This window comes from Myotis brandtii, unplaced genomic scaffold (genome assembly GCF_000412655.1).
Source record: "Myotis brandtii unplaced genomic scaffold, ASM41265v1 scaffold471, whole genome shotgun sequence".
NCBI classification, from domain to species: Eukaryota; Metazoa; Chordata; class Mammalia; order Chiroptera; family Vespertilionidae; genus Myotis; species Myotis brandtii.
Window position 1 is genome coordinate 177,512 of NW_005367989.1, and position 26,212 is coordinate 203,723.

A 26,212-nucleotide genomic window follows, 5' to 3' on the forward strand; every position below is an offset into this window, starting at 1 on the left:
TTTGCATAGCCTTCATTCCCTTTGAGAAGAAAATCAAGACAAATATGTTCCCTTTATGAATCCTTTTGTTATTAAAACAAAAATTTAAAGTAGCAATTGTGGAGACCTTAAAGGAAATGTAAGAGACAAGCCAGACCAGAGAGGAGAGTAAGAAATTGCTGGTGTGTCCTTGGCAGGTTTGAGTGGGTATGGCATGCCCCTCACCCCGCCCCTCTCTCCCCCACACAGTTCTCACTCCTCTCTCCTATATTACTCCTTAGAAGAGGTGGTGGAGTCAATGTATCTCTAAACTGTGGGGAACAAGAGCATGGTTGGTTTTTTAATGATGATGAAGAAGATGAAGAAGATGATAATGCTATTGGTAATATGATCACTTTGCTGACCACCTATTTAAAACTGCAGCCCCTAATGCTTCTTAAATTCCTTCCCTATTCTACTTTTCTCTTTAGCACTCACCACCCTCTGATCTAGTAAATATTTTACTTATTTATTTTTATTGTCTCTTCCCAGCAACCCTTGAATATACTATATTCCCCAAGGTCCGAGATTCTAACTGGTTTGTTTTTGTTTTTCTCTTTCCTAGTGCCTGGAACAGTGCCTTGCACATAATAGGTACTCAATGAATCCTTGTTGAATGAATGCATGCATGAATGAATGATCTCTCCCTTGGGAAGTTTTTAAGCCCTAAATGTTATGGGGAAATACACTATGTAAATAGAAAGAAGTTTTGGTTTGTTTCTTACTACATATCACTTTGTGCTCATAAGACACTTGGTTTTATAAATGTAAAAATATCTCTCGAAGTCACTGTAAATTATTTACCTCACAAACCCACACACTTGATTAAAGCAGGTTTGCTTTCTAAAACAGAGATTCTGAACTTGGCTTCAGGGAGTTTATGACTACATTAAAATTGTAGGCAAAGTTTTAATTTTTTATGCAGTAAACATGTTTCTTGGGAAAGAGTCCATAATTACCATCCCATTCTCAGCAATTTAACAAAGAAAACTGACAACAACAAAGATTAAGAACCACTACAGTTTAGAACAACGAAGCACGGCTGGTGGGAGAGATGTTAGCACACCCAGGATCCCATGAACTTGGCCAGTGACTGCGGTGTCATTCTGGACAAATCCCTGTTATTCAGTAAATGGGGCTGAGTCTCTGGGGTGAGTGAGGGAGTGCAGGGAAGGGGAGTGAGAGGTGGTTGATAGTCACAGTGGAACAAGATAAATGCAGGTGTTCGCATAAATTCTCCTCTACCCTGTCCCCACTTAAAACAGGAAAAATATCAAAGGAGAAGAAGAAATTATATGAGTAAAATAAGTTTATGCATTGGAAGAGTCTGACTCATTATTAAAGTTTTTCCAGGCTTCAGAATGAGTTTTCTTCCAAAAACTGTGGAAGGGGAAAGCCAATATATCACATGTGGTGACAGACCACTCTCTTCGGTCACCTGAGAACCGTCTTTTGGTTTCTCTGCAGGCCTTCCTCTTATACATTTATGAAGAAAAGACATACAATTTTTATGTAATTCCCAGTTTTGATTCATACCCCCAAGGAATAGACAGCACAAGAGTTATATTCCTTTTTTCTTCCCTACTACAACTTTGAAAGAGTCCAATAGTCAATAAAGGGCATTTAACTACATTTTACGATCTAAATGAAGAGGAGTCTCATCCACACATTCACTCAACGGCATCCATGCTTCTGTCCTTGCTAAGGTCCCATCCCTTTTAAAATCCTGGCGTTCTATGACTATCTCTGTCACAGGTGCTGGCAGAGTTCTGATACCAACTTTTAGGAGACATGCCCCATGAGAGCTCGGAAGTTATCCTGCCCAGCTCTTGCCCTTCACTTTGTGGATGGGAACACTGAAGCCCAGGGCAGGACAGGGAAGCCATACGGCAGATCCTGTCAGTTACTGATGGATCTGCCGCCCTCCACAGTGTGTATTCTGCTGCATCACAAATGTCCTTTTGAGACTTCAATTCCAGGGAACACCTCATGAAGGCTTCCTCAGCCCATTTCTCTCTCACATCAGTAAGAAAGAAGTTTCCGAGTCATAGTAGTTAGATGCCTTGAATCCTATGAAGCCACTAAGGTGAAGGTTTCGTTGGATTATGAAGGGAAATGGCTGACGCTCTAAAATCCTAGCTCAGATAAGCAATCTGATAATGTTTGAACAATCTGAGGAACTGACCGCTGTAACCAAGCTGGGTGACTCACAGAAAGCCTTTCCCTTGACTTACGTACTTTGGTTATTTCAATGAAGAGTTCTTTAATTAGATGGTGATTATGCTTTAATATGTGCTCTGCCAGTGGAACTGGAGTCCAGGATTCCAGGACTAAAGATTGTTTTTGAAAATTAAACTTCACTGTGGTAACCATCAGGACTGTTCATAACTTTTCTGGTTCTCCTCTCTTTCCAGGCACGTGGTAGGACTGCACTCCCTGTCCTCTTGAAGCTTTGCTTTGGCCAATGAAATGTGAATGTAAGTAATATTACTTTAAAATTTTGAATGCTAATTTCAAATTTTAATTTGTTTGGTCCCATTGCTTCACTGTAAACTGTAATCCTATTAGGATTCCAACTTTTCTCTTATTTTGCTATTAATGTTAGTTTGATCTGCAGGTAAAAGCTGGAGAGCCAAGGGGATCTAAATGAGAAATGACTTTGAGGAACTTCAATGTGCCAAGATATATTGCTTTCAAAGCACTCCCTGTTTGGGGTCAGGTGATGGATGGAGTTTAAACAACCATTATTTTTCAAAAATAGTGGTGCTTACCTTTAGAATTCTGGTGGGTTTTATGAAATGAGATATTAGAAAATAGTATCATGAAATAGTAGAAATAAATCTCTATAAAGTTTAAATTCTTTTAATCTTTAAACCCCATCAATGGATGGTGAGGAATGATACTGGGTCAATTGAGTTTTGTGCCTGAGTTGCTACTAAAAGGGTTTGAAAGAGAAGCAGAGAATAAGACAAGATCCAAATTGACACTGTGCGTGTGTGTGTGTGTGTGTGTGTGTGTGTGTGTGTGTGTGTGTATGTGTATGGTTTGTTTTGAAAATTTGAAGAGACTCGACTACAGCACCAGCTGTCACACTGATACCTACTTGGTGGGGCTGCAGGTGTGCAGGGCCTTCAAATGCGGCTTCCAGGTTGCAATGGAAACAGATTTTTCATCAGCTGCATAACTACGCCAAACACACTGCATGCAATATACGTGGGGACATAAAAAAGAAAAAGAAAAGAGAGAAGAAGATAGAATGAAATAAAGGGCTATTATTAAGTTAATACACATGAAGAATTTTTAGCCCTGAAAAATACCCAAAGGGGTGACGACTTGTTTGGCATTTTCAGCTGGCTATTAAACATATTATGCCACATAAGTAGAATTGCTTTTCAAAACAACTCACACCAAAGAACAAACATACTAAGAAGTCTAACATGAAGTAATTTTTGAATCAGTTAGGGAAAACTATGACATTATCTGAGTTAATCTACCCAAGCGTGAACATGCATTGCAGGACCCAACTGCACATCTTTAGTCACTACTTGATAAGATGGAGGAAAACGACTACTAGAAACTCACAATGCAACTAGTAAACTGGGTAGTAAATTAATGATCACCAGAGTATGTTAATGATTTAGTGAAATTTCATGAAGTTGAACTGTGCAACACTTATAATGCTACAAATGAAGACAGTGCTAAACAAGATAGAGGAAAATGTATTCTCTAGGAATATAACTGGAAGGCACTTAAGGATTTAATGTCATGGTCTAAGAATACGTTTGCAGCTCCTTGATATAAACATAACTCTGTCTACTTCATATAATTCAGGGGTGGGGAACCTTTTTTCTGCCAAGGGCCACTTGGATATCTATACCATCGTTCACAGGCCATACAAAATTATCAACTTAAAAGTTAGCCTGCTATATTTGATGAAACATTTAATTAACTCACCCCTAATGCCTTGGCAGGGCCAGATCAAATGATTTCGTGGGCTTCATATGGCCTGTGGGCTAGATGTTCCCCATCCTGATATAATTATACCTGACATATATAATATGAAGTATTTCCATGTAAAATCCTCACCAAGTATGAATTAAGACCCCCATTTTAAAGATAAGAAAATAAAGGCTCAGATAAAATAAGATGTTTACACAAGGTTGGTAGGGTTGACATTATCTCCGGTGACTGGCTCCTGCTTTTAGAATCCCTCACTGTCCTTTGCTGACTGCTTCATGATTGTTGGAAAAGCTTCCCTCTGAAACTGTCCATTGCCTGAACTTACTGTTCATATAGATTTTGGCAAATTTCTTCCTTTGTAATAAATCTGAAAACGTTTCTAATGACCAAGTGTTGACTCAAAAATCCTGAGAGAAAATTTTTTCATTGTAATTCATAAATCAAAGCATTCTATTTTATGTAGCAAACTAGAGGCCTGGTGCACGAAATTCTTGCATGGGGGGGGGTCCTTCAGCCCAGTCTGCACCCTCTCCAGTCTGGGATCCCTCTCCCAATCCGAAAGCATTGGCTCCTAACCACTTGCCTGCCTGCCAGCCTGATCGCCCCTACCTGCTCCCTGCCAGCTTGATCACCTCCTAACTGCTCCCTGCCAGCCTGGTCACCCCCTACCTGCCCTCCCCTGCTGGCCTGATTGCCCCTCCCTGCCCTCCCCTGCTGGCCTGATTGCCCCTCCCTGCCCTCCCCTGCTGGCCTGATTGCCCCTCCCTGCCCTCCCCTGCTGGCCTGATTGCCCCTACCCATCTCTGCCTTGGCCCCCGCCACTGTGGCTTTGTCCAGAAGGATGTCTGGTCTAATTAGCATATTACTCTTTTATTAGTATAGATTTGTTTAAACAAGTCATATTCCTACTATATAACCACCACTCATGATTGTGAAACCTACAATGAAGAAAACAGTTATCTAATAATATTCCTTTTCCTGAGTATCATTAAAGCAATGTGTGCTGAATAAAAAGTTAAAAATCAACACAACTACTTTGGAAAGTTGTCTGGCTATTATCTAGCAAAGCCGAATACATGCAGACTCTCTGACATAGCTACACACTTCTTCATATATACTCAATAGATATGTTTATATATGTTCATTGAAATATATGTGCTATCATGCTGAAAACAACATGAAACTTCATAAACCTGCTCAAACACCTATCAACAGTAGAATAAATAGATACGTTGTGAATATTAACATAATGGAATAGTACACAGCTAGAGTACTCTACCACTACATTCAAGAATATGGATGAACTTTACATGAATAATGTGAGTGAGAGAAACAAGACACAAAAGAGTACATGCTGTGTGATTCCAATTTCATAAAGTACAAAACCTAAAACTGCTCAGGGGAAACAAATTGTAAAAGGCAGCACAGTGGTTACCCTTGGGGACAGTGATTGAGAAAGGGTACAGAAAGGTCATATTCTGATTCATTAACTGGGTGCTGCTTACACACACAGGAGTGCTCAGTTCTCTTAGGATATGTGCTCTTTTCTGTATGCACATTATGTTTCAGTAAAATGTTCAAGAAGTGATATTAAAAACTAAAAAAATATGTAGTAGGGCCTGAGGGTTTTTTAATATTATTAAAGAAGGTTTAAATAATTGAAGCAGGGTTCCTTGCCTAGAGTCTTACTTCCCTGGCTCATGTTGATTTATCCTACAAATCTGTGAAAACTTATGCTAAGCATTGTGGCATCTTATAGAGAATAAAGCAAAGATTGTTGTGTCAATATTAGTTTTTGCAATTATTGCACAAACACGATTTACAGAGTGGTCTAAAGTAATCCATGAAAACACATGGATTTTTTATTACATCTTCCTCTGTAGTGAGGCCCAGAGAACCTCCAATACCATGAAGACCTAGATGGCTGCTCTAATGAAACAATCTTCATACAAGGCACCATATATACACGAACTCAGATACTTTGAAAGCAAGACTCATGTAAAACTGGAAGTACACAGCAGGTCTGTGCATTATTAGATGCCAGTGAAAAAAAACCCCACAACAATATAACAAAAAATGGGACCAAGACATCACCTGCCAATGCTACAAAGAATTGGGGACAAAAGAGGCCACTCTCAGAAAATTGAAGATTTTCTTAACAATGCAACCTGGCTTCTTGCCTTTTTCTATCAAATTGATCTAAATGGCTAAGCTCTTATTCCTTTCATTACTCTTTTACTAACATGTCTTCTAAATGGGAGGCACAGAAGGAGTAAGTGGTATCTATCTCAGGGCTGATATTAGCTAACAAAGTCTAAGTGGAGAGTGTAACTCTATTACTCTTATACTCTAATAACTTTGTCCTGTCCTTAGCTCTCTCTCTTCTAGTAGCACAACCATAAGATCAAGTAGCTGATGCTCCCATATTTTAGCCAAAATCACAAAGTGGTTGGCAAGAATAAAATTATGACCCAAAGGGATTTAATTTACAGGGCATATATACTCCAAAGGACAAATCAAGATGGAGCAAAATGAAAGTTTACCATCTTTCAGGTGACTCTGGTGCTCTAGGCAGCCAAACAAATTCAAAATTTGGTCTATAATTATAATTAAAATGTCAGTATAATTAAGTTTTTAGGGAGTATTTAGTTTGTATTGTCTGGAGTATTACCACTGTGGCACATTTGACCCTTTCTAAAATTTTTAATTTCAGCTGACCATCCAAAGGTATAATGAACATGGAACTGATTTTTTTCAGGGTACATAATTTAAGAAGTCAGAGATATAAAAGATTCAAGATGAAAAACAGTAATCCCTTTCTCTACCTTGCTTCTCACTAATTTTTGTTCCTTAGAGGAAACTGCTTTCAATTCTTATAGTTGTTGCCTCTATTTTTTAAAATATATTTTTATTGATTTCAGAGAGGAGAAGAAGAGAGAGATAAAAAGTCATTGATAAAAGTCATTGATCAGCTGCCTTCTGCACACCCCCTACTGGGGACCAAGGCAGCAACCCGGGCATGTGCCCTCACCAGGAATCAAACATTGACCTCCTGGTTCATAAGTCAACACTCAACCACTGAGCCACACCAGCCAGGCTGTTGCTTCTATTTTTAAGAATCCTAATTTCTAAGGATTGTTCTCATACTTACATTTCTTGATTTTTGAGTTTTAGGCACTATCAAGTAACTTCTTATCATGAAAAATAATGACATCCCACCTACACACTCTCTTCCCTTCTTCTCATTCTAACAACAATTTTTAGTTGTTACTATTTAGTGTTTGCTTTATTATAACCCTGTAACTATTGTTTCTAGTTCAGCAATGTGACGTAGCATGACTTTTTCTTTCATGTTGCTTTTATGTACCTACTAGAGACCCAGTGCATGAATTCGTGCATGGGTGGGGTCCGGCAGGCCCGGCCCCAGTCAGGGTGGATTGGGGCCGGGCCTGTTGGGAGGAGGAGATGGCGGGAGGTTGGTCAGCTGGCCCGCCCCAATCAGGGCCAATCAGGGCCGGGCCGGCTGGGGGAAGGGGCTGAGGGTGATTGGCCCGTGGGTCCCACCCCCGATTTGGGCTGGGGGGCTGATTGAGGGTGGGGTTGGCCATGGGGAGAGGCTGTGGGTGGTGTGCCAGCTGGCCCCGCCCCCAAATGGGGTTAGGGGTGCCGATTGGGGGCCAGTGGCCTGGGGGAGGGGCCATGGGTGGTTGGCTGCTGTCCCTGCCCCTGATTGGGGTGGGGAGGTGATCTTGGGTGGGGAGGTGATCTGGGGTGGTCCAGCGGCTGGGGGGGAGGGGCCATGGGTGGTTGGCCAGCTGACCCTGCCCCTGATCGGGGGGCAGGGGGGGAGGGCCGATCTGGAGTGCAACCTGACGGGAGGGGCTGCAGGAGATTGGCCGGCCAGCCCTGCCCCCTATTGGGGTGGGGGGTGCGATCAGGGGCGGGGCTGTGGGCCTATTGTGGTGGGGCGGGCTGATCGAGGGCAGGGGAAAGGGAGGGGGCGTTTGGCTGGCCGGCCTCCTCTTGATTGGGTTGAGAGAGTCCAATCAGGGGTGGGCCGGCAGGGGGAAGGGGCCGCGAGGTTGGCCGGCTGGTCCCACCCCCTGATCAGGCCGGTTCACTGGCCACAGTGGGCATCATAGCAACCGGTCGTTACAGTTGTTACGGTCGCTGGCTTTTTATATATATAGATTATGAATACATTTCTGAGTTCTCCAAAAGAACTCTAAAATTCCATTAGTTAAATATGTCATGAAAAGAACAAGAGCATTCTCCAGAAGAAGAGCTAAATGAATGAAGGCAAGCAATTTATCAGATATAGAGGTCAGAGTAAAGATTATAAGGATGCTCAACACCATGAAAAAGGAATAGAAATCACAAAAAAGGACTGGTCAGAAATGAAGAATGGAATATCTGAAATAAAGAATACACTGGGAAAAATGGCATAATGGGGGAAAGGGGATAAGAGAGATCTGTAATACTATCAACAATAAAAGATATGTTAAAAAAAGGAATACACTGTAAGGAATAAACAGTAGGTTGGATGAAGCAGGGGACTGAATTAGAGATTTGAAAGACAAGGTAGGAAACAACACCTAATCATGCCTGGCCAGTGTGGCTCAGTGGTTGAGCAATGATCTATGTACCAGGAGGTCATGGTTCGATTTCTGGTCAGGGCATATGTCCAAGTTGCAGGCTAGATCTCCAGTGTGGGGCATGCAGGAAGTGGCTATCAATGATTCTCTTTCATCACTGATGTTTCTCTCTCTCTCCCTCTCCCTTCTTGGAAATCAATAAAAATATATTAAAAATAAAAAGACACCTAATCAGAGCAGCAAGAAAAAAGAGGGATAATTTAAGAAATCTCTGGGACAACATGAAGCATAACAACATCTGCCTCATAGGGGTACCAGAAAAAGAAGAGAGAGCAAGAGATTGAGAACTTATTTGAAGAAATAATGAACCAAAACTTCCCTAACCCAGTGAAGGAAAAAGACAAAGTTCAGGAAAAGCAGAGAGTCCCAAACAAGATGGACCTAAAGAGGCCCACATCAATACACATCATAATTAAAATGATGGTAAAGACAAAGAGAGAATCTTAAAAGCTGTAAGAGAAAGACAATTAGTTACCTATATTAATTGCAGCATTATTCACAAGTAGCCATGACATGGAAACAACCTAAGTGTCCATCAATGGATGAATGGGAAAACATGTGATATATATATATAAACATATTTGCAAGGTAAAGTTTTGAGGTCTAAAAATGTCTGTCTCTTACTCATACATTCAATGAATAGTTTGGCTGAGTATAGAATTCTATATTGGAAAGAATTGTCTCCATAATTTTAAAAGTATTGTTCCACTGTTTTTTATTGTTAGCAGTATTCATGAGAAATTCAACACAATCCTGATTCTTGAACCTTTGGATATGTCATGACCAGAAGACACTTAGAATTCCCCATTTTTGCAAGTGATATTTCACTATGATGTCCTCAGTGTGAAGTTTTCTTATCATAGGGCTGGGCACTTGGTGGGCCCTCTTATTGTGGCCACTCAGTTTCAGAGAATCCTATATAATAAAAGCCTAATATGCTAAATGTCCGACCAATTGGTCGATTGTCCAGTTGACCGCTAGACCAGTTGCTATGATGTGCACTGACCACCAGGGGGCAGGGCTCTGACCGGTAGGTTAGCTTGCTGCTGGGGTCTGGTGGATCAAAATTGGGCAAGAGGGCCGGACATGCCCTGGAGCCCTCCTGCGGTCCCTCCCCTTGCTGGCTGGCCCCCACCGGCCCTGATCAGAACTGGGCGAGATGGCCCCAATTGGCCCTGATCTCAGGCAAGGCTGAGGGACCCCACCCATGCATGAATTCGTGCACCAGACCTCTAGTAATAATATAATATCCTCCCCTTAGTTTTCCTGTACTCTTTTTGAGATACTCATGTTACTTTGATGTACCCCTGGAAGGGTCATCCAATTTTCCATCTCTGTTTTCATTCTACTTTCTAGGAGATTTCCACAACTTTATCTCTTCTTTGCTTTCTTTTATTCTTCTGTCACATTTTTCACGACTATGATTTTTTTTCTAAATCTGTTCTTATTTATGACTGAAGCACTAAAAAGATATATAAGCTCCGTATAAGTGGTTTGAGTTTATTGACTGGTGGCCTCACTCTAAGGTAATTGGGTGCAAACTCAGTTATTTTACTAGTTAAAGCCACAGTTTCTAGATAGATAGATAGATGAATTTTTCTTTCTTTTTCTTTTTGGGCCAGTTAGCTTCTCTATAGCAGCATCTTCTAATCTCTTCCTTTCAAGAAAATAAGCCCATCATTCAGCATTATTTCATAAACTTTCACTTAATTTCCCCATTTCTGTTTCCATTAAAGCATCTTGGTTTCACCTGAACTGGCCTAATCTCTCCAGAAGTGAACCTGTAACATAGTTCTTTGAATGCTGATCTCAAGGCTTCCATAACCTATATATATAAAAGGCTAATATGCTAAATGTCTGACTGTCTGACTGGTCGCTATGACATGCACTGACCACCAGGGGGAAGACACTCAATGCAGGAGCTGCCGAGCTGCAGTGACTTGGCAGCGGAGGTTCTTGGGTGACGCACCCTGAAACCAGAGAGGAGGGAGCCCAGTTCCTCACAGGGCCGTGCAATTCCACCTTTGGCCATGGGTTATATCATTGCTGGGGCACTATTGGCCCTGAATCTGGTTTACTGCACACTTGTGTTTGCATTCCACAAGGGGAATGTACCACAGCAACTTTGCAGAGTGCCGTCTTGCATTCTGGGACCCCTTGGGGGATGTCAAAGAGCCAGTTTCGGCCCGATCCCCGCAGGCCAGGCCAAGGGACCCCACCTGCCAGAGGGACCCCGCTCACTGTGCAGACACTGGGGAGGGACCGTGGAAGGTTGACTCCAAGGCATGTCTGGCCCATCTCGTCCAGTCCTGCCCCGCCAGCCACCTTCTAATGAATTTTCTTTCAATGTGTACAGATCCATGCACTGGGTCAGTAGTAAATACATATGTGATGATGCAACTGCTGCTCTTTGAAAGGAGTAATGGATTCAAGTTCAGACACCAGGGATTTGAGTCCTAGCTCTTCCTAGGCTTGCCCTTAGGATCAAGTGACTTAATGTATAGAAACATTCTGCCAACTAAAAAGCACATCACAAGTCTTAGGTTATTATTAAAAGTTGTGACATTTGGGCAGGTATTCAAAATGTTGGTGAGAGCTGATTTCTTTTCCCAGACTGCTACATTTGAAATAAAAAGTTAATTTAAATGAATCATGCAAAGATATTGACACAGCTAAATTTGCTGCAAGCTGCTGGGGTGGTTTTTAAACTTTTCCCTAAAACCCGGAAATGCTGGTTAATTTAGTTGCCTCGCCAACCAAATGATAAGGCAATTTAAGCATTTCAGTGCCCTTTTAGAAAGATAGTTGCTCTGGCTTAACACTAATGAGATTGCTCTTGAGCTTGATGCCTTGTGTGTTCAGCAAACCAAGGCAGGTTTATTGGGTAAGAAAATAAATGGATCAGCAAATGATGCTTGCTTTTCAATCTAGTGCATCCTTGAAAATAAATTTCTAATATATATAACCAAGGTTTAAAGCCCTGAATTCTGTCTGGCTAAGGGCCATCAAGAAAGAACAGTGAATACATTTAATTATATTATTATTCTTATGGCTAATAAATAAATTAATAGCATTTGGATGGGGAAACAATTGCTTTTTAAATTAGTAGATCCTACTTTGATTACTGAAACTATGATTAGATTTTAAAGTGTTCTTGAGTGTTTCAAGTCTTTTTTTTCCCCTTTCCCTTTTAATCCTCACCTGAGGATATATTTCCATTGATTCTAGAAAGAGAGAAAGGGAGAGGGCGGAGGGGGAGGAGGGAGAGATTGAGATTGAGAGGGAGGGGGGAAGAAGAGATAGAGATTGAAGGGAGGGAGGGAGGGAGGGAGAGAGAGAGAGAGAGAGAGAGAGAGATCAATGTGAGAGAGAAACATTGATCCATTGTCTCCCACACATGCCCCCGATTGGGGATTGAACCTGCAACTCAGGTGTGTGTCCTGATGGGGAATCAAACCCTCGATCCTTTGGTGCATGGGACAATTTTCCAACCAACCAAGCCACACTGATGAAGGCTTAAGCCTTTCATTTATCCTCACTCAAGGATACTTTTCCATTGGTTTTTGGAGAGAGTGGAAGGGAGAGGAAGAGAGGAAGAAGGAGAGGAAGAGAGGGAGAAGGAGAGGGAGAGGGAGAGGGAGCCCATCATTCAGCATTATTTCATAAACTTTCACTTAATTTCCCCATTTCTGTTTCCATTAAAGCATCTTGGTTTCACCTGAACTGGCCTAATCTCTCCAGAAGTGAACCTGTAACATAGTTCTTTGAATGCTAATCTCAAGGCTTCCATAACCTATATATATAAAAGGCTAATATGCTAAATGTCTGACTGTCTGACTGGTCGCTATGACATGCACTGACCACCAGGGGGAAGACACTCAATGCAGGAGCTGCCGAGCTGCAGTGACTTGGCAGCGGAGGTTCTTGGGTGACGCACCCTGAAACCAGAGAGGAGGGAGCCCAGTTCCTCACAGGGCCGTGCAATTCCACCTTTGGCCATGGGTTATATCATTGCTGGGGCACTATTGGCCCTGAATCTGGTTTACTGCACACTTGTGTTTGCATTCCACAAGGGGAATGTACCACAGCAACTTTGCAGAGTGCCGTCTTGCATTCTGGGACCCCTTGGGGGATGTCAAAGAGCCAGTTTCGGCCCGATCCCCGCAGGCCAGGCCAAGGGACCCCACCTGCCAGAGGGACCCCGCTCACTGTGCAGACACTGGGGAGGGACCGTGGAAGGTTGACTCCAAGGCATGTCTGGCCCATCTCGTCCAGTCCTGCCCCGCCAGCCACCTTCTAATGAATTTTCTTTCAATGTGTACAGATCCATGCACTGGGTCAGTAGTAAATACATATGTGATGATGCAACTGCTGCTCTTTGAAAGGAGTAATGGATTCAAGTTCAGACACCAGGGATTTGAGTCCTAGCTCTTCCTAGGCTTGCCCTTAGGATCAAGTGACTTAATGTATAGAAACATTCTGCCAACTAAAAAGCACATCACAAGTCTTAGGTTATTATTAAAAGTTGTGACATTTGGGCAGGTATTCAAAATGTTGGTGAGAGCTGATTTCTTTTCCCAGACTGCTACATTTGAAATAAAAAGTTAATTTAAATGAATCATGCAAAGATATTGACACAGCTAAATTTGCTGCAAGCTGCTGGGGTGGTTTTTAAACTTTTCCCTAAAACCCGGAAATGCTGGTTAATTTAGTTGCCTCGCCAACCAAATGATAAGGCAATTTAAGCATTTCAGTGCCCTTTTAGAAAGATAGTTGCTCTGGCTTAACACTAATGAGATTGCTCTTGAGCTTGATGCCTTGTGTGTTCAGCAAACCAAGGCAGGTTTATTGGGTAAGAAAATAAATGGATCAGCAAATGATGCTTGCTTTTCAATCTAGTGCATCCTTGAAAATAAATTTCTAATATATATAACCAAGGTTTAAAGCCCTGAATTCTGTCTGGCTAAGGGCCATCAAGAAAGAACAGTGAATACATTTAATTATATTATTATTCTTATGGCTAATAAATAAATTAATAGCATTTGGATGGGGAAACAATTGCTTTTTAAATTAGTAGATCCTACTTTGATTACTGAAACTATGATTAGATTTTAAAGTGTTCTTGAGTGTTTCAAGTCTTTTTTTTCCCCTTTCCCTTTTAATCCTCACCTGAGGATATATTTCCATTGATTCTAGAAAGAGAGAAAGGGAGAGGGCGGAGGGGGAGGAGGGAGAGATTGAGATTGAGAGGGAGGGGGGAAGAAGAGATAGAGATTGAAGGGAGGGAGGGAGGGAGGGAGAGAGAGAGAGAGAGAGAGAGAGAGATCAATGTGAGAGAGAAACATTGATCCATTGTCTCCCACACATGCCCCCGATTGGGGATTGAACCTGCAACTCAGGTGTGTGTCCTGATGGGGAATCAAACCCTCGATCCTTTGGTGCATGGGACAATTTTCCAACCAACCAAGCCACACTGATGAAGGCTTAAGCCTTTCATTTATCCTCACTTAAGGATACTTTTCCATTGGTTTTTGGAGAGAGTGGAAGGGAGAGGAAGAGAGGAAGAAGGAGAGGAAGAGAGGGAGAAGGAGAGGGAGAGGGAGAGGGATATTGATGTGAGAGAGACACGTAGATTTGTTGCCTCCTGTATACACCCAGGGCCGGGAATAGAGCCTGCAACCAAGGTACATGCCCTTGACCAAAATTGAACCCGGGACCCTTCAGTCCACGGGGTAACACTCTATAGCTAGGGCTACAGTCTTTTTTTTGTTGTTGTTCAGAACAACACATGAGCTAAAGTTTTAAGTAAAAGAAATATTAGTGGTTTCACTCTATTGCTACCCAACATTTGTACAAGTTCAATTATTGATCACAATGTTTACATAACAGAATTCCATAAAATATACTTTTAGCTCTCCAGGCAAAACTGTTCAGTCAGCCTCTCCTCCACGTAAGAGGAAGGCCTTGCCTTGCTATGACTGTGGAGATATAAATGTCTTTGGTCCAATGATTTGCTGCAGGAGTGGTAGTCTATTTTCAAGTTCAGTTGGAAATTGTTTTTGCACAATTTAGTAGTTGATAATGATAAGTAGATTAGGAAAGGTTCTCCTATTAGTCTTGATATCTGCCTTGTGCAATATGATGGCCAATAGCCACATATGGTTATCGAACACTTGGAATGTGGCTAGTGTCACTGAGGAATTGACTTTCTAAACTTAAATAGCCACATACAGCTAGTGGTCACTGCACTGGGCAGCACAGCTCTATATCATCACAAGGAATACATGCATAAAAATTCCTCAGAGGGCTGACTTTCTAACAGAATAGTTAATATTGTAAGATTTTTTTGATATAGAGCCCCTTTTTAACATCCAGAAGTATCAAAGATCTATACACAGAAGTGGCTGTATTTTGAGTATGTGTTGATTGATAAAATATACAATAGAAAGCTAATAAATAACTTATAAGGGTTTTAAATAAATTTGAACTGTATTCATGAGAAAGCAGTCTAGATATGTGTAAGATATATCATTGGTTCCATACATAGCTAGGGCTTGTTATCTGGATGGATGCAAGGAATCTATGAAATAACTTCTATATTCACAGATTGGAAAACATTGTTCTGAAATTAATAAATAAGAAATAGATGCAAGGATAATTAAAAGATAAAAACAGTAAGGAGAAAAGTTCTTTTGAAGTATGGAAATGCCTTCACAACTAGTTAAGAAGAATCAAATGATGGAAGGGTATCTGTGCTGGGGGCAGCTGTGCGTACACTAGAGTCTGTGACACCTCTTTCATCATTTGGATTTAGATCTTAAACTCCTACCACTTAGGGATTTTTTCCTTCAAGCAAACAAAGCTTACTTTATCTTTAGTGCTCTTTTAAAACCTAGACATTTTTAAAAAGATAGAGACTCTCAGTGGTTCATATTAGGAGTCATGCCCAATGGCCAATTTCCTTGTCAATAGTTGCAGAATAGCTTGATTTAAAAACTAATATCCTCATTTAATCATCAGATACAAAACAGATCTCTTTCATAATATAACTGAGCCACGCTCACCCACTTTTTCCTCTTGGTCCATTTCTGTTGGAGGTACTTCATATCATGGCCACAGGGAAAGGCTAAGGGTAGGGTCGTGTAATGGTTCCCCCATCCCGCAACCCACCCACTTAAACCTACAATCTAAATGAAAACAATGTGCATGTTACTCCAGCATGAAGACAAGTCTCCTAGCACCTCAGGTCACCAGCCCAAACCCCTTAGTTAGGAGTTCTGGACCTCCCACTGGCTGGCAAGGAGGGAGGAAACTAGACTGTATAATCATTGTGTCCATAATTCAATACCAAATCCATCTTGTGGATCTATAAAAAGTATATTTTGTGATTCTTAAACAACTTGGTTCTAGGATGGTGCTATGCCCAAAAGATATGGATGGCAAAGGATGAGGGTTTCTTTTAGTACTGAAGCAAATCCTGAGTTATACACACACACATACACACAAAAAGTTAAACTATATATTGTTATGAGTTAGCTTTCAAATAATATGCTAATGATTTTCACATTCTCAAACACTTATGTATTCCATAATCCCACCAGCTCTTAAAAATAACTATTTCAAGTAATTGCTCTAGACGGCATTAAAAATGATCCCACAGGTACTAAACCTTGACATTCTAAACAAATACATTGTTCTGCAGATCAGTGGCATCCGTTCTGCTGCAGAAAGTACGTGTAATGCAGGGAACAATTACATGTTCTGCTCCATCACTTAATGATCAATTATATGTCACCAAGTAATTCATAAGACATATTAGGTTATTCCAGGAGCAACACAGCTGCTAACCTCTACATGGCCTTGCTGGCACGGCTAATTAACCCGAACAACACATGGACCATTTACTGAAAATATATATTATTTTTCTGTTTGGGATGGGGGGCACTTGCTCAAATCTAAGACTGTACATTAAGTTCCAGCTTCATTAAACACCACACACACACACACACACGCCCCAAAACAGTAGCTTGAAAGCAATGGAGCACAGAGATTGGAAAATGACCCAGCAAACACTTATGAAGACAGATGTTGCCATCTACCTATTACATTGACATTTACCTGAATGAGGTTGGCAGCTGGGTTCCTTCTTTTCTCAAAGTGTTTCTGGCGGTGCTGTTCTTGTACTTTTAATGCAAAACCTGAGCCAAGAATGCCCTGGAACAAAATACAAAAATAACACTCAAGTTCTTTTCTCTCCCAATAGCACTGTTAAAAATTAAAACACACACCCAAAAACACAACTTCTAAAAAGAGGCTGAGAAAAGACACAGTATGTATGCAACCTGTCCAGAAATATTAAAACAAACTTATTAACACAAACACTATTCACTTCTATTATAATACCAGTGGCCAATGGCAAGTTGTTGGGCAAGACTGCCTAGGAATATAATAACTTCCGTTCTTTAGTAAATCAACCAGGCATTGCCAGTTATTGTCTCTTATGATATGGTAGAGGCACTCTACAAATAAAAATCACCATTAAAAAATGTCTTTTGTGTGCCCTCTCTAACATTTCTTTCTGCCTAAGTTAGAGTAAATGGTCCTACCCAGTGGTGGAATATGGAGGACATGAATTCTGCTTTTGGATAGAAGTGGATATGAAATTTGGAAGAGTTAAAGTCTTGCTGCTGTGGACATGGGAGTGTTTCTAGCACTTCGATGAAATAACTGAATTTTCTATTTGTGAAATGGGGGGGGGGTGTGGAGAGTGTTTAAAATCTGTCCCCGTTTAGTTCTCATAATGCTATAAGTCTACACCTACCAAAATAAAGTGAAAGGGGAGGGGAGGACAATTTTTCAGGTGAGACAAACAAACACTCAGTTTTCAAGACATAGGAGGTTTTCCATTTTGCCTGTTTGTACAATAAAGACAAGAACATGGGTTATTATTGCAAAGCACATTCCTGTTTCTCTGAGTTTTAATCTCACTGTTTTGGTATTCCTTACCTTTTGGTCTTGGCTCACCTATTCAGATTTTGGGGTTGGTAAGATTAGTATGTCCCTCTTATGTTTATGTTAATTTTTGGCCTGGCTTGCTTGTGTATCATCTCCATCTGCCAAAGTTCTGGCTCTTTGAAATGCTCCCCTCTTCTCACTTTGCTTTGGTCTAACACTGTGGACTCAAGATGCTGTGTGTCAGCCCCGTGCTGGCTTTCAGAGCTTGCTAAATCCAGTCTCCGGGCTTTGTAAGTCTCCAGTTTATTGCCATGGGACATGGAGCATCACTGCTTTCAAGTCTGTGGATGTTACGTGCTAGCTATAAATTATTAGCTTTTTATTAAACTTCAAGGAGTCTAACCCTTTGGTGAGAGATGGGTATCTGACAAGCGCTAAGTCAGTATTCGCCACAGATAAGGAATGGTTGTTTTTCTTTTCTTTATTTCTTCAAAGAAGCTCAAAGATGGTATCGGCTGCCTGGGAGGTGGTGGGTTTCTCTTCTTTAGGAGGTGGTAAGTCTCAGCGGGATGAAACTTGGCTAAGATATGTTTGCACTCTAGATAACCTTGAACCTTCCTTCTTATCTTGAGAAGCCACAATTCTGAGTACATCTGTGACAATAACCAGATAATAAGTAATGTGATTATAGTGGTCCCCCCAGTTATTCACGGGGATATGTTCCAAGACCCCCAGTAGATGCCTAAAACCAGAGATAGTACCGAAGCCTATATGTACTGTTTTTTTTCTATTCACACATACCTACGATAAAGTTGAATTTATAAATTAGGCACAGTAAGAGATTAACAACAAAGTAATAAAATAAAACAATCGTAACGGTACACTGTAATTTAAGTTATGTGAGTGTGGTCTTTCTCTCTGTGTCTGATAACTGGTTTGATAACAGAGATGACTAAGTGACTAATGGGTGGGATAGGGTTTACAGCATGGATACGCTGGACAAAGTCCCAGGCGGGACCGAGCACGAGGACAGGAGATTTCATTACACTACTCAGAACGGCATGCAATTTAAAACTATGACTTGTTTATTTCTGGAATTTTCCATTTAATGTTTTCCAATCAAGATTGACCATTGGTCACTGAAACCACAGAAAGTGGAACCTCAGAAAAGGGGGGACTACTGCATGTTTAAAATAGTTATATAATACTATTAATGAGCAATGATCAACTCTATTATTAGCTAGGGTAAATGACTATCATAAAATTAGAAATTATGTCATAGGTTCTGTTTTCCATTTCTTTTTCAGAGACTGTCTCTTGCTAAGATCTTCATCTCATATAGCTTGTGATTGCACAAACTAAACTTGATAAAAACTGGGACTGTATAGCCTTGATTTTAGATTTAAACATTTCCCTTCATTAGAGGTTATAAAAATGGCCCTCCATTTTCAAATCCAGATCAACTATAGTTAATCCTAACTTTTAATTTTTTTTCTGCTATTTAAAATCATTTAGGAAAGATTTAGTTATTTTCCTTTTTTTGAAAATATATATTGTATTGATTTTTTTTTTACAGAGAGGAAGGGAGAGGGATAGAGAGTTAGAAACATTGATGCGAGAGAAACATCGATCAGCTGCCTCCTGCACACCCCCTACTGGGGACGTGCCCACAACATGCCCTTGACCGGAATCGAACCTGGAACCCTTCAGTCCACAAGTTGATGCTCTATCCACTGAGCCAAACCGGTTAGGGCTAGTTATTTTCCTTTTGATGTCAATTTTCATGAAGTATAAACATGTAGGAGAATAGGAAGCATTTGAGCTTATAGCACATATTTGTACTATGTATTATATATAAACCACTCATATGCAGCCTAATTCTGATTTTGTAGATATTGCATTAACAGCAATAGCTACCATTCTGGAGCACTTCGTATGGGGGTATGAGGTCCAGAGTTAAATCCTTCTTGAAAAATGAAGACAGGCCCTACAAATCACAGACTTAACATCTGCCAAAAAAATTAAAATGTGCTGAAAATCTTATTGGTATTGCTTAGAAACATTAATAGTAAACGTTTGTTCCCATCTCTTGCACCAGACTGTATATTACAACTATTATTAAACCAGGTCTGCTGGTCATCTCATGATGGCTCCATTCCAGTCTTCTCCTGTGTCTCTGAGGATACAACATAGCGAACCTAACTGGAAGTGTGTTAAAGTCTATTATGTATATATATTAATGTAAGTTTATGTATACTCACATGTAACTTACATATATATATGTAATTTGTGTGCCTTCCCTTCAACTATTGACACCAACAAATACAACTTCTTAGAAATTGAGTTTTGTTTTAATTCATTTTCTCATATCACCTAACTTACATTTTTAGGTTTTGAGTTTTAGTATTATGCCAAGAGGTGATACATATACTAAGTGGCAAGAAAAGATGTTTTGGTAGACATTTAAAATATTTATCCCTATTATCTTCCAGATTAAATGAGCCCAATTTGTACCCCACACATGGTAAACAGACTAGACTGAAAGCCACTCCTTGAAGGAGGGAAGGGCACGCCCTGAAGGGTAGGAAGCCCTGTTCCTCAGGGTGATGCTGAAGTTGGGGCTGCCCCTGCGAGCTCCTTAGCCTGTTAGCCCCGGGAGGCAGTGGGCCTCAGGGAAAGTAACCTCCCAGAGGAGCTTGGAGAGGCTGACCTGTATGCCTCTGTGATGTGCAGGAGAGTCCTTCAGCTTTGAGGGGAAGATGGGAAAAGGCTCTTCTCTTTCTTTGTCCTCAGGTTTCCTGGGTGGGAGAAACCCCAAACAGTGGTGGCCCATAATGCACCTCTAACTTTCATAGCAAAATGCCAATGCACTATCCTAAATCTCAGACAACACATCAGCGGCCAGTGGGTGCACAAACATAGTGGCAATTCCAGTCACCTTGTTTTTTTTAAAGGTATATATGAACAATATAGTCTTTCATTAAATGTATAAGAGCCTGGCTAGTGTGGTTCAGTGGCTGAGAATTAGAGGTCACCGGTTGGAGTCAACGGTTGGATTCCAGTCAGAGCACATGCCCCAGTTTCGGGCTTGATCCTCAGTAGGGGGTGTGCAGGAGACAGCTGATCAATGTTGATGTTTCTTTCTCATCATTGATGTTTCTATGTCTCTCTTCCTTCCCCTTCTTTCCTTTCTAAATTCAATAAAAACATACTAAAAAAATATATAAGAACTCTGTACCTGATGTGAGGTTGCAGTAAAAAGATTCATGGTAAAGTTTACTTTTCTTGGCATTGTTAGGGAATGTTCTGTTCTGTGCAAGCAAGTTTTTATATTTCCAACATATATTGATTTAATTGGCATAAATAAAAATTATAATCACTTCATTGGGAAGCATTTCCAAGAATGATTATTTAGTCTCTGATCTTGAACTGAGCAGAGAGACATAGTTCAGAGTTTCATGTTGGGGACCTGCTATCTCTCTGACAGATGCAACCAGCTCCTGGAGGTGTGGTGACCCTAACACTAATTGGGCCCTGGTCTTTACACATTTGGAACACTTACGTCTGCTTGCTTCCTACAGATTTTTTATTCTTTCCCTTGTTAGTCTTTCACCATCTCTTCCTGTTTGTTCTATCAGCCTACCTTTTCATTTGCTGTTTATAATCTTCAAGGAATTTTGAAACTATCAAGTTTTCCTCTAAGTTAAGAAAAGTTCATGCGTAGGTCTTAAGAGGCTCGCTGATGAGGACAGCACATACACTGTTGTTGATTCTAACAGCCCAGAAGTTGCCTACTTCCCTATTTGTAGGTTTTCACTGGATCAGAGTTGTTACACATGTGGCCTCAGGTTAAGTATAAACACAAAAGCAGCAGGCATTTTGTGCCATTATTTTGGGGAAAAAGCCCAAGAATGCATTTTATTTACAGGTTTTTCCTGTAGGAAATCTGATTATTGAGCGAATTGCTGCTCTGCTCTAAACTGTTGAGGTAAACAGGTAAGTTGACTCTGAATAAGTCAGATGCTGTTTTTACTCTCCTTGATTTTTTTTTCATTTCACAACAGGAAACATACATCTGGATGCATATAGGAAATTTTTTTTATGACAAGCACTGGACTGACATTATCACATAGGTCTTCACAAAATTTCTCAGGGTATAATAATTCTTTCTCCATTATATAGATGAATAAATGTACCCAAGGTTGTTGCTATGGGCGGAATGGCTTCCCTCCAAAATTCATATGTTGGAATCCTAATCCCTACTACTTCAGACGCTGACCCTGTTTGGAGACAAGGTCTTTTCAGAGGTAATCAGGTTACAATGAGGTCATTGGGGTAGGTCCTTACTCAATAAGACTGGAGTTCTTAAAAGATTGGGACACTGATGTAGAGAGAAAGACAATGTAAAGACTCAGGGAGAAGATGGCTATCCACAAACCAAGGAAAGAGGCCAGCATTCTTCTCTCATGGCCCTCAAAAAGAACCAATGCTGTCATCTTCTTGATTCTGGACTTCTAGCCTCCAGAACTGTGAGACAATGCATTTCTGCTGATTAAACCACCCAGTCTGTGATGCTTTCTTACAGCAGCCCTAGAGAACTGGAACAGTCACATAGGTAGTTCCTGACAAAACTAGAATTCAAAATGAGGTCTCCTGCTCAAGCTTCTGCATGGTCTTTCAGTCTCTTCTCTGTGATTCTGTGTGGTCTGCGCAGAACCAGCTGGGCGATCTGGAGTTGGCAGTGGCCATGGGAAGGACAAGCCCCTCTGCACTCGTTCACAGGCACAGAAGGAGCCCATGAGCTCAAGGCCATGGTGTTGAAAATCCCCACTCGCCTGGCTTCCCTTGGAAGGGTGCCCTGGGTCTCTGCTAGGCAGAGACTGTGACGAGTCAGCTCATGTCTGAAGTGAAACTGGGGCTATTTTTTCCTTAAGCATGACTGCTGCCACTCCTTTCAAAACTCCTTTTTGTTGGCTCTGTTCCCCCCATGAGGGGTGACATGAAAAAAGTGACAGCTTGTGGATGGAGGCAGATTGTAATATCTTGACCAATTTCCTTTAAGGAAATAAGAGGAGACACAATGATCGGAAAGACAAGCTTCATCCATTAAGGAGAAAATAATCAGAAACTTGGGCGAAGATAAATGTGTTCTCCATTCTGATAAGATGCAGAAACTGCTCATTATGAAAAATCAATGATGATGACACAAAGAATAAATCATCTGATATAATGAAAACCCTTTAAGGTCATATGATTTTCACACAAATGGACTGGGAGAAGTAAATACCCCACTTGTGCACATCCTCCTCTTCAGTAGCACACAGTATAAACCAAATTGGAACCATCGGTTTAAAAAGAAATCTTTCGGTCTTTACAAATCTTCTAAATGTATTAGTAGCATGTGGACTGAGAGGTGATGCTATCTGAATTGTTATTTGTTCATAAAGACCTAGCTGGTATAAAACTCCCAGGTTAAGCGTCTCCAAGAGAAGACTGTATTTTATACATTGTCCACATGGATATATGTAGAAAACTCAACATTATATCAGAAAAATTATATTTGTATATGATATAGATATGTTCCTGGGCATATCAATTTGTGAAAGCTCATACTAACAAACCTCTAAGATCGAATTTAAACTGCTTTATTTTTGCGAAGATACTCACGGCAGGAAGTGCAAAGAAAGAAATGCCAAGGAGCGCAAAGCCTGCAGAAAGCAATCTTCCCAGCCAAGTTAGGGGAGTTTTGTCTCCATAGCCAATCGTTGTCAATGTAATCTAAAAACAAAATAAATAGAACGTGCAGCTTAAGTACGTGAGAGGAAAGTCAGGACCTATGAACAGGAGGCAAAGCAACGTTTCCACTAAATCAGTATTCAACAAGTCTTGTTGGCTCATTTTATTACTGTGCTTTAATTTTCCATGACGCATAACAGAACTTCTCTTTGTTTAAGATAGGGAATAACCTACATACTTGTTCCTACTTTATAACACAGTTTTCCATCTTTTCTAAGTGCATTCAAAGAAAGGTTATTTAAGTGAGTGGATAACCATCAGTGATACAGAAATGATAGCACCGAGGATTTAGGACTGATTCAGTACACAAAACAATAATTTATGTCAATTATGGCTGTTCATTTATTACCTTGGCAGACATTTCCTAAAGGTCTGGTGCATGCAAGGTACGTGTTATGATTTGTAGTGGAACAAAAACAAGAGGTACATAGTTCTTGTCCTGAGATATTTACGGCATAAGAGGGGAGACATGTCACACAAAAATCATTGAAACAAAAAAGCAAGACAGGTATTATTATGGATGCACAGTTAATCTGCCATGGGAATTCAGAGAACAGATGATTACCAGCTTGGGTGGTTGAAGAGGCTTTACTGGGAGATGTCATTAAACCTAGGCTTTGAAGGATATATATATATATATATCCTTCTTCAAAGAACATATATGTATGTTTTAGAGAGAGAGGAAGGGAGAGGGAGAGAGAGAGAAACATTGATGTGAGAGAGACATATCAATGGGCTTCCTTCTGCATATCCCCTACTGGGGATCGAGCCTGAAACCTGGGCATGTGCCCTGACTGGGAATCGAACCAGCAACATTTTGGTGCATGGGATGACATTCAATCAACTAAGCCACACTAGCCAGGACAGGACTAATATTTTGAGAGGCAGAAATGATAAAGAGGGTGATCTGGGTGAGGGTGACCAGCTGCACAGTAATGAGAAGAAATAGGGTAGGTTCTGGAAAGCATAAGTTGTTCAGTTGTTCAGGTAGGTCTGAAGAGGATTAGTGAAAGGGGAGATTAACCAGATCAGGGAGTTTCTTTGTCTCTCCCATGGTCAACTGCCTAGAGCAGGGGTGGGCAAACTTTTTGACTCGAGGGCCACAATGGGTTCTTAAACTGGACTGGAGGGCCGGAACAAAAGCATGGATGGAGTGTTTGTGTGAACTAATATAAATTCAAAGTAAACATCATTACATAAAAGGATACGGTCTTTTTTTTTTTTTTAGTTTTATTCATTTCAAACGGGCCGGATCCGGCCCGTCTTCAAGACCCAACTCTGCCATAAAAAGGCAGGGCTTTTATTACAAGGTTATTCTCTGTGGTATGACTGCTCTGAGTCACACTGTGGATGAGCCTACCATGTCCATGAACATGGGATGCTACAATGTCCAGTAGCTCCTTGGACTGAAGAAGACTGAATGCTGCTTGGATGGGTCTGTAAAAATCACTCTTCTTCTGCTAGACATTTTCTATAAGCTTTCAGTCCTTTTCCTGAATAATCAGAGTTAAATTACGTCTGGCAATAGGATCTGGGTCTATGACTTTGACCACTTCTAAGACACATGTCTTAAGAGCTTATTAAGAGCTATATTTTCCTCAATACAAATTTCTTTGAGCTAATTCAGGGGTGGGCAAACTTTTTGACTCGAGGGCCACAGTGGGTTCTTAAACTGGACCGGAGGGCCGGAACAAAAGCATGGATGGAGTGTTTGTGTGAACTAATATAAATTCAAAGTAAACATCATTACATAAAAGGATACGGTCTTTTTTTTTTTTTAGTTTTATTCATTTCAAACAGGCCGTAGTTTGCCCACGGCTGGCCTAGAGGCTTCCCATGTCCCTTAGAACAGTCTCAGCTCCTCTCCAGGGCCTATGCGGTTCTGCAAGATCTGGCAGAATGAAGGGCAAGGGGACTGGAACAGTGGCAGTGGGACTCTATGGGAGTGGAGGAGGAAGAGATGTGTTTAGGAAGTTCAATAGGAATACATTTACTGACTGCCTGGCATGAAGGGGAAGACTAAGTGAACAAGGGCTTGACAATTTCAAGGGGAAGATGGTTGTACCACAAATAAAAATATAATAATGAGGAAGAGAAAGCTTTGGAGCAAAGGTGAAGAGTTTGGTTTTGCAAGAAAGGGTTTTAAAAATGTCAGTGTGATGCTGATCTAGAAATGTTGAGCAGGAAATTGAGATTGAAAGCTTGAGTCTTGAGAGAGAGAGATTATTGGGGTTGGCATGAGATTTGGGTTTTGGATTCAGGCACAGGGTGAAGTTCTGTGAATAAAGGAGATTGCAAAGCATTCAAAGAAGGGGCCCAAAGACACTTCAGGAAACACAGACATTTAAGGGAAAGTAAAATCAAAAAAGAATTTTTTAAAAAAAAACAAGAGAACTAAAAGTGAGTAATAGAAATGTAAACTTAATGGAGAAGAGTTTCACAAAGGACCAGGTGATCCCTGATGTCACAGGCTCATAGATAACAAGGAGAATGAGGACTGAGAAAAGATATTGATACAGAGATAGACTAGTGATTTTTAACTAAGTGGTTGCTGTGGTCACGTCATCTTACCTGGGCTTTGAAGGAGGGTTAACATTTTTAGAGGCAGAAACAATAGAGGGAGGTAAACTCCACGATGCCAGACTTTTCAGAAGCATTCCATTCAGCTGACCACCCCTTCCTAGACTCTCTCTCCTCTCCTCTCCTCACTTCTTTGGTTTTCCCTTTATATCTTTGGTGGCTCCTCTTACGTGGCTCCCCCTAATTTAGTCAACCCTTGAATTTTGGATTCTTGAGGGTTGTTTCTGGGTCTTTTTCTGTTTTTTAAA

The 26,212-nt window shown here is 40.8% G+C and overlaps 1 protein-coding gene across 1 annotated transcript in view; it reads right to left on the bottom strand.

Annotated features, from left to right (window-relative positions):
- KCNQ5 (potassium channel, voltage gated KQT-like subfamily Q, member 5) overlaps positions 1-26,212 on the bottom strand; it is a 188,203-nt gene that overhangs the window by 73,662 nt on the left and 88,329 nt on the right. The window contains exons 6-8 of the mRNA XM_005875873.2: positions 23,256-23,366; positions 16,752-16,847; positions 3,122-3,216 (exon numbers count right to left, since the gene is read on the bottom strand). Coding sequence (XP_005875935.1) covers positions 3,122-3,216; positions 16,752-16,847; positions 23,256-23,366 — 302 coding nt within the window. The remainder of the gene's footprint in view (positions 1-3,121; positions 3,217-16,751; positions 16,848-23,255; positions 23,367-26,212) is intronic.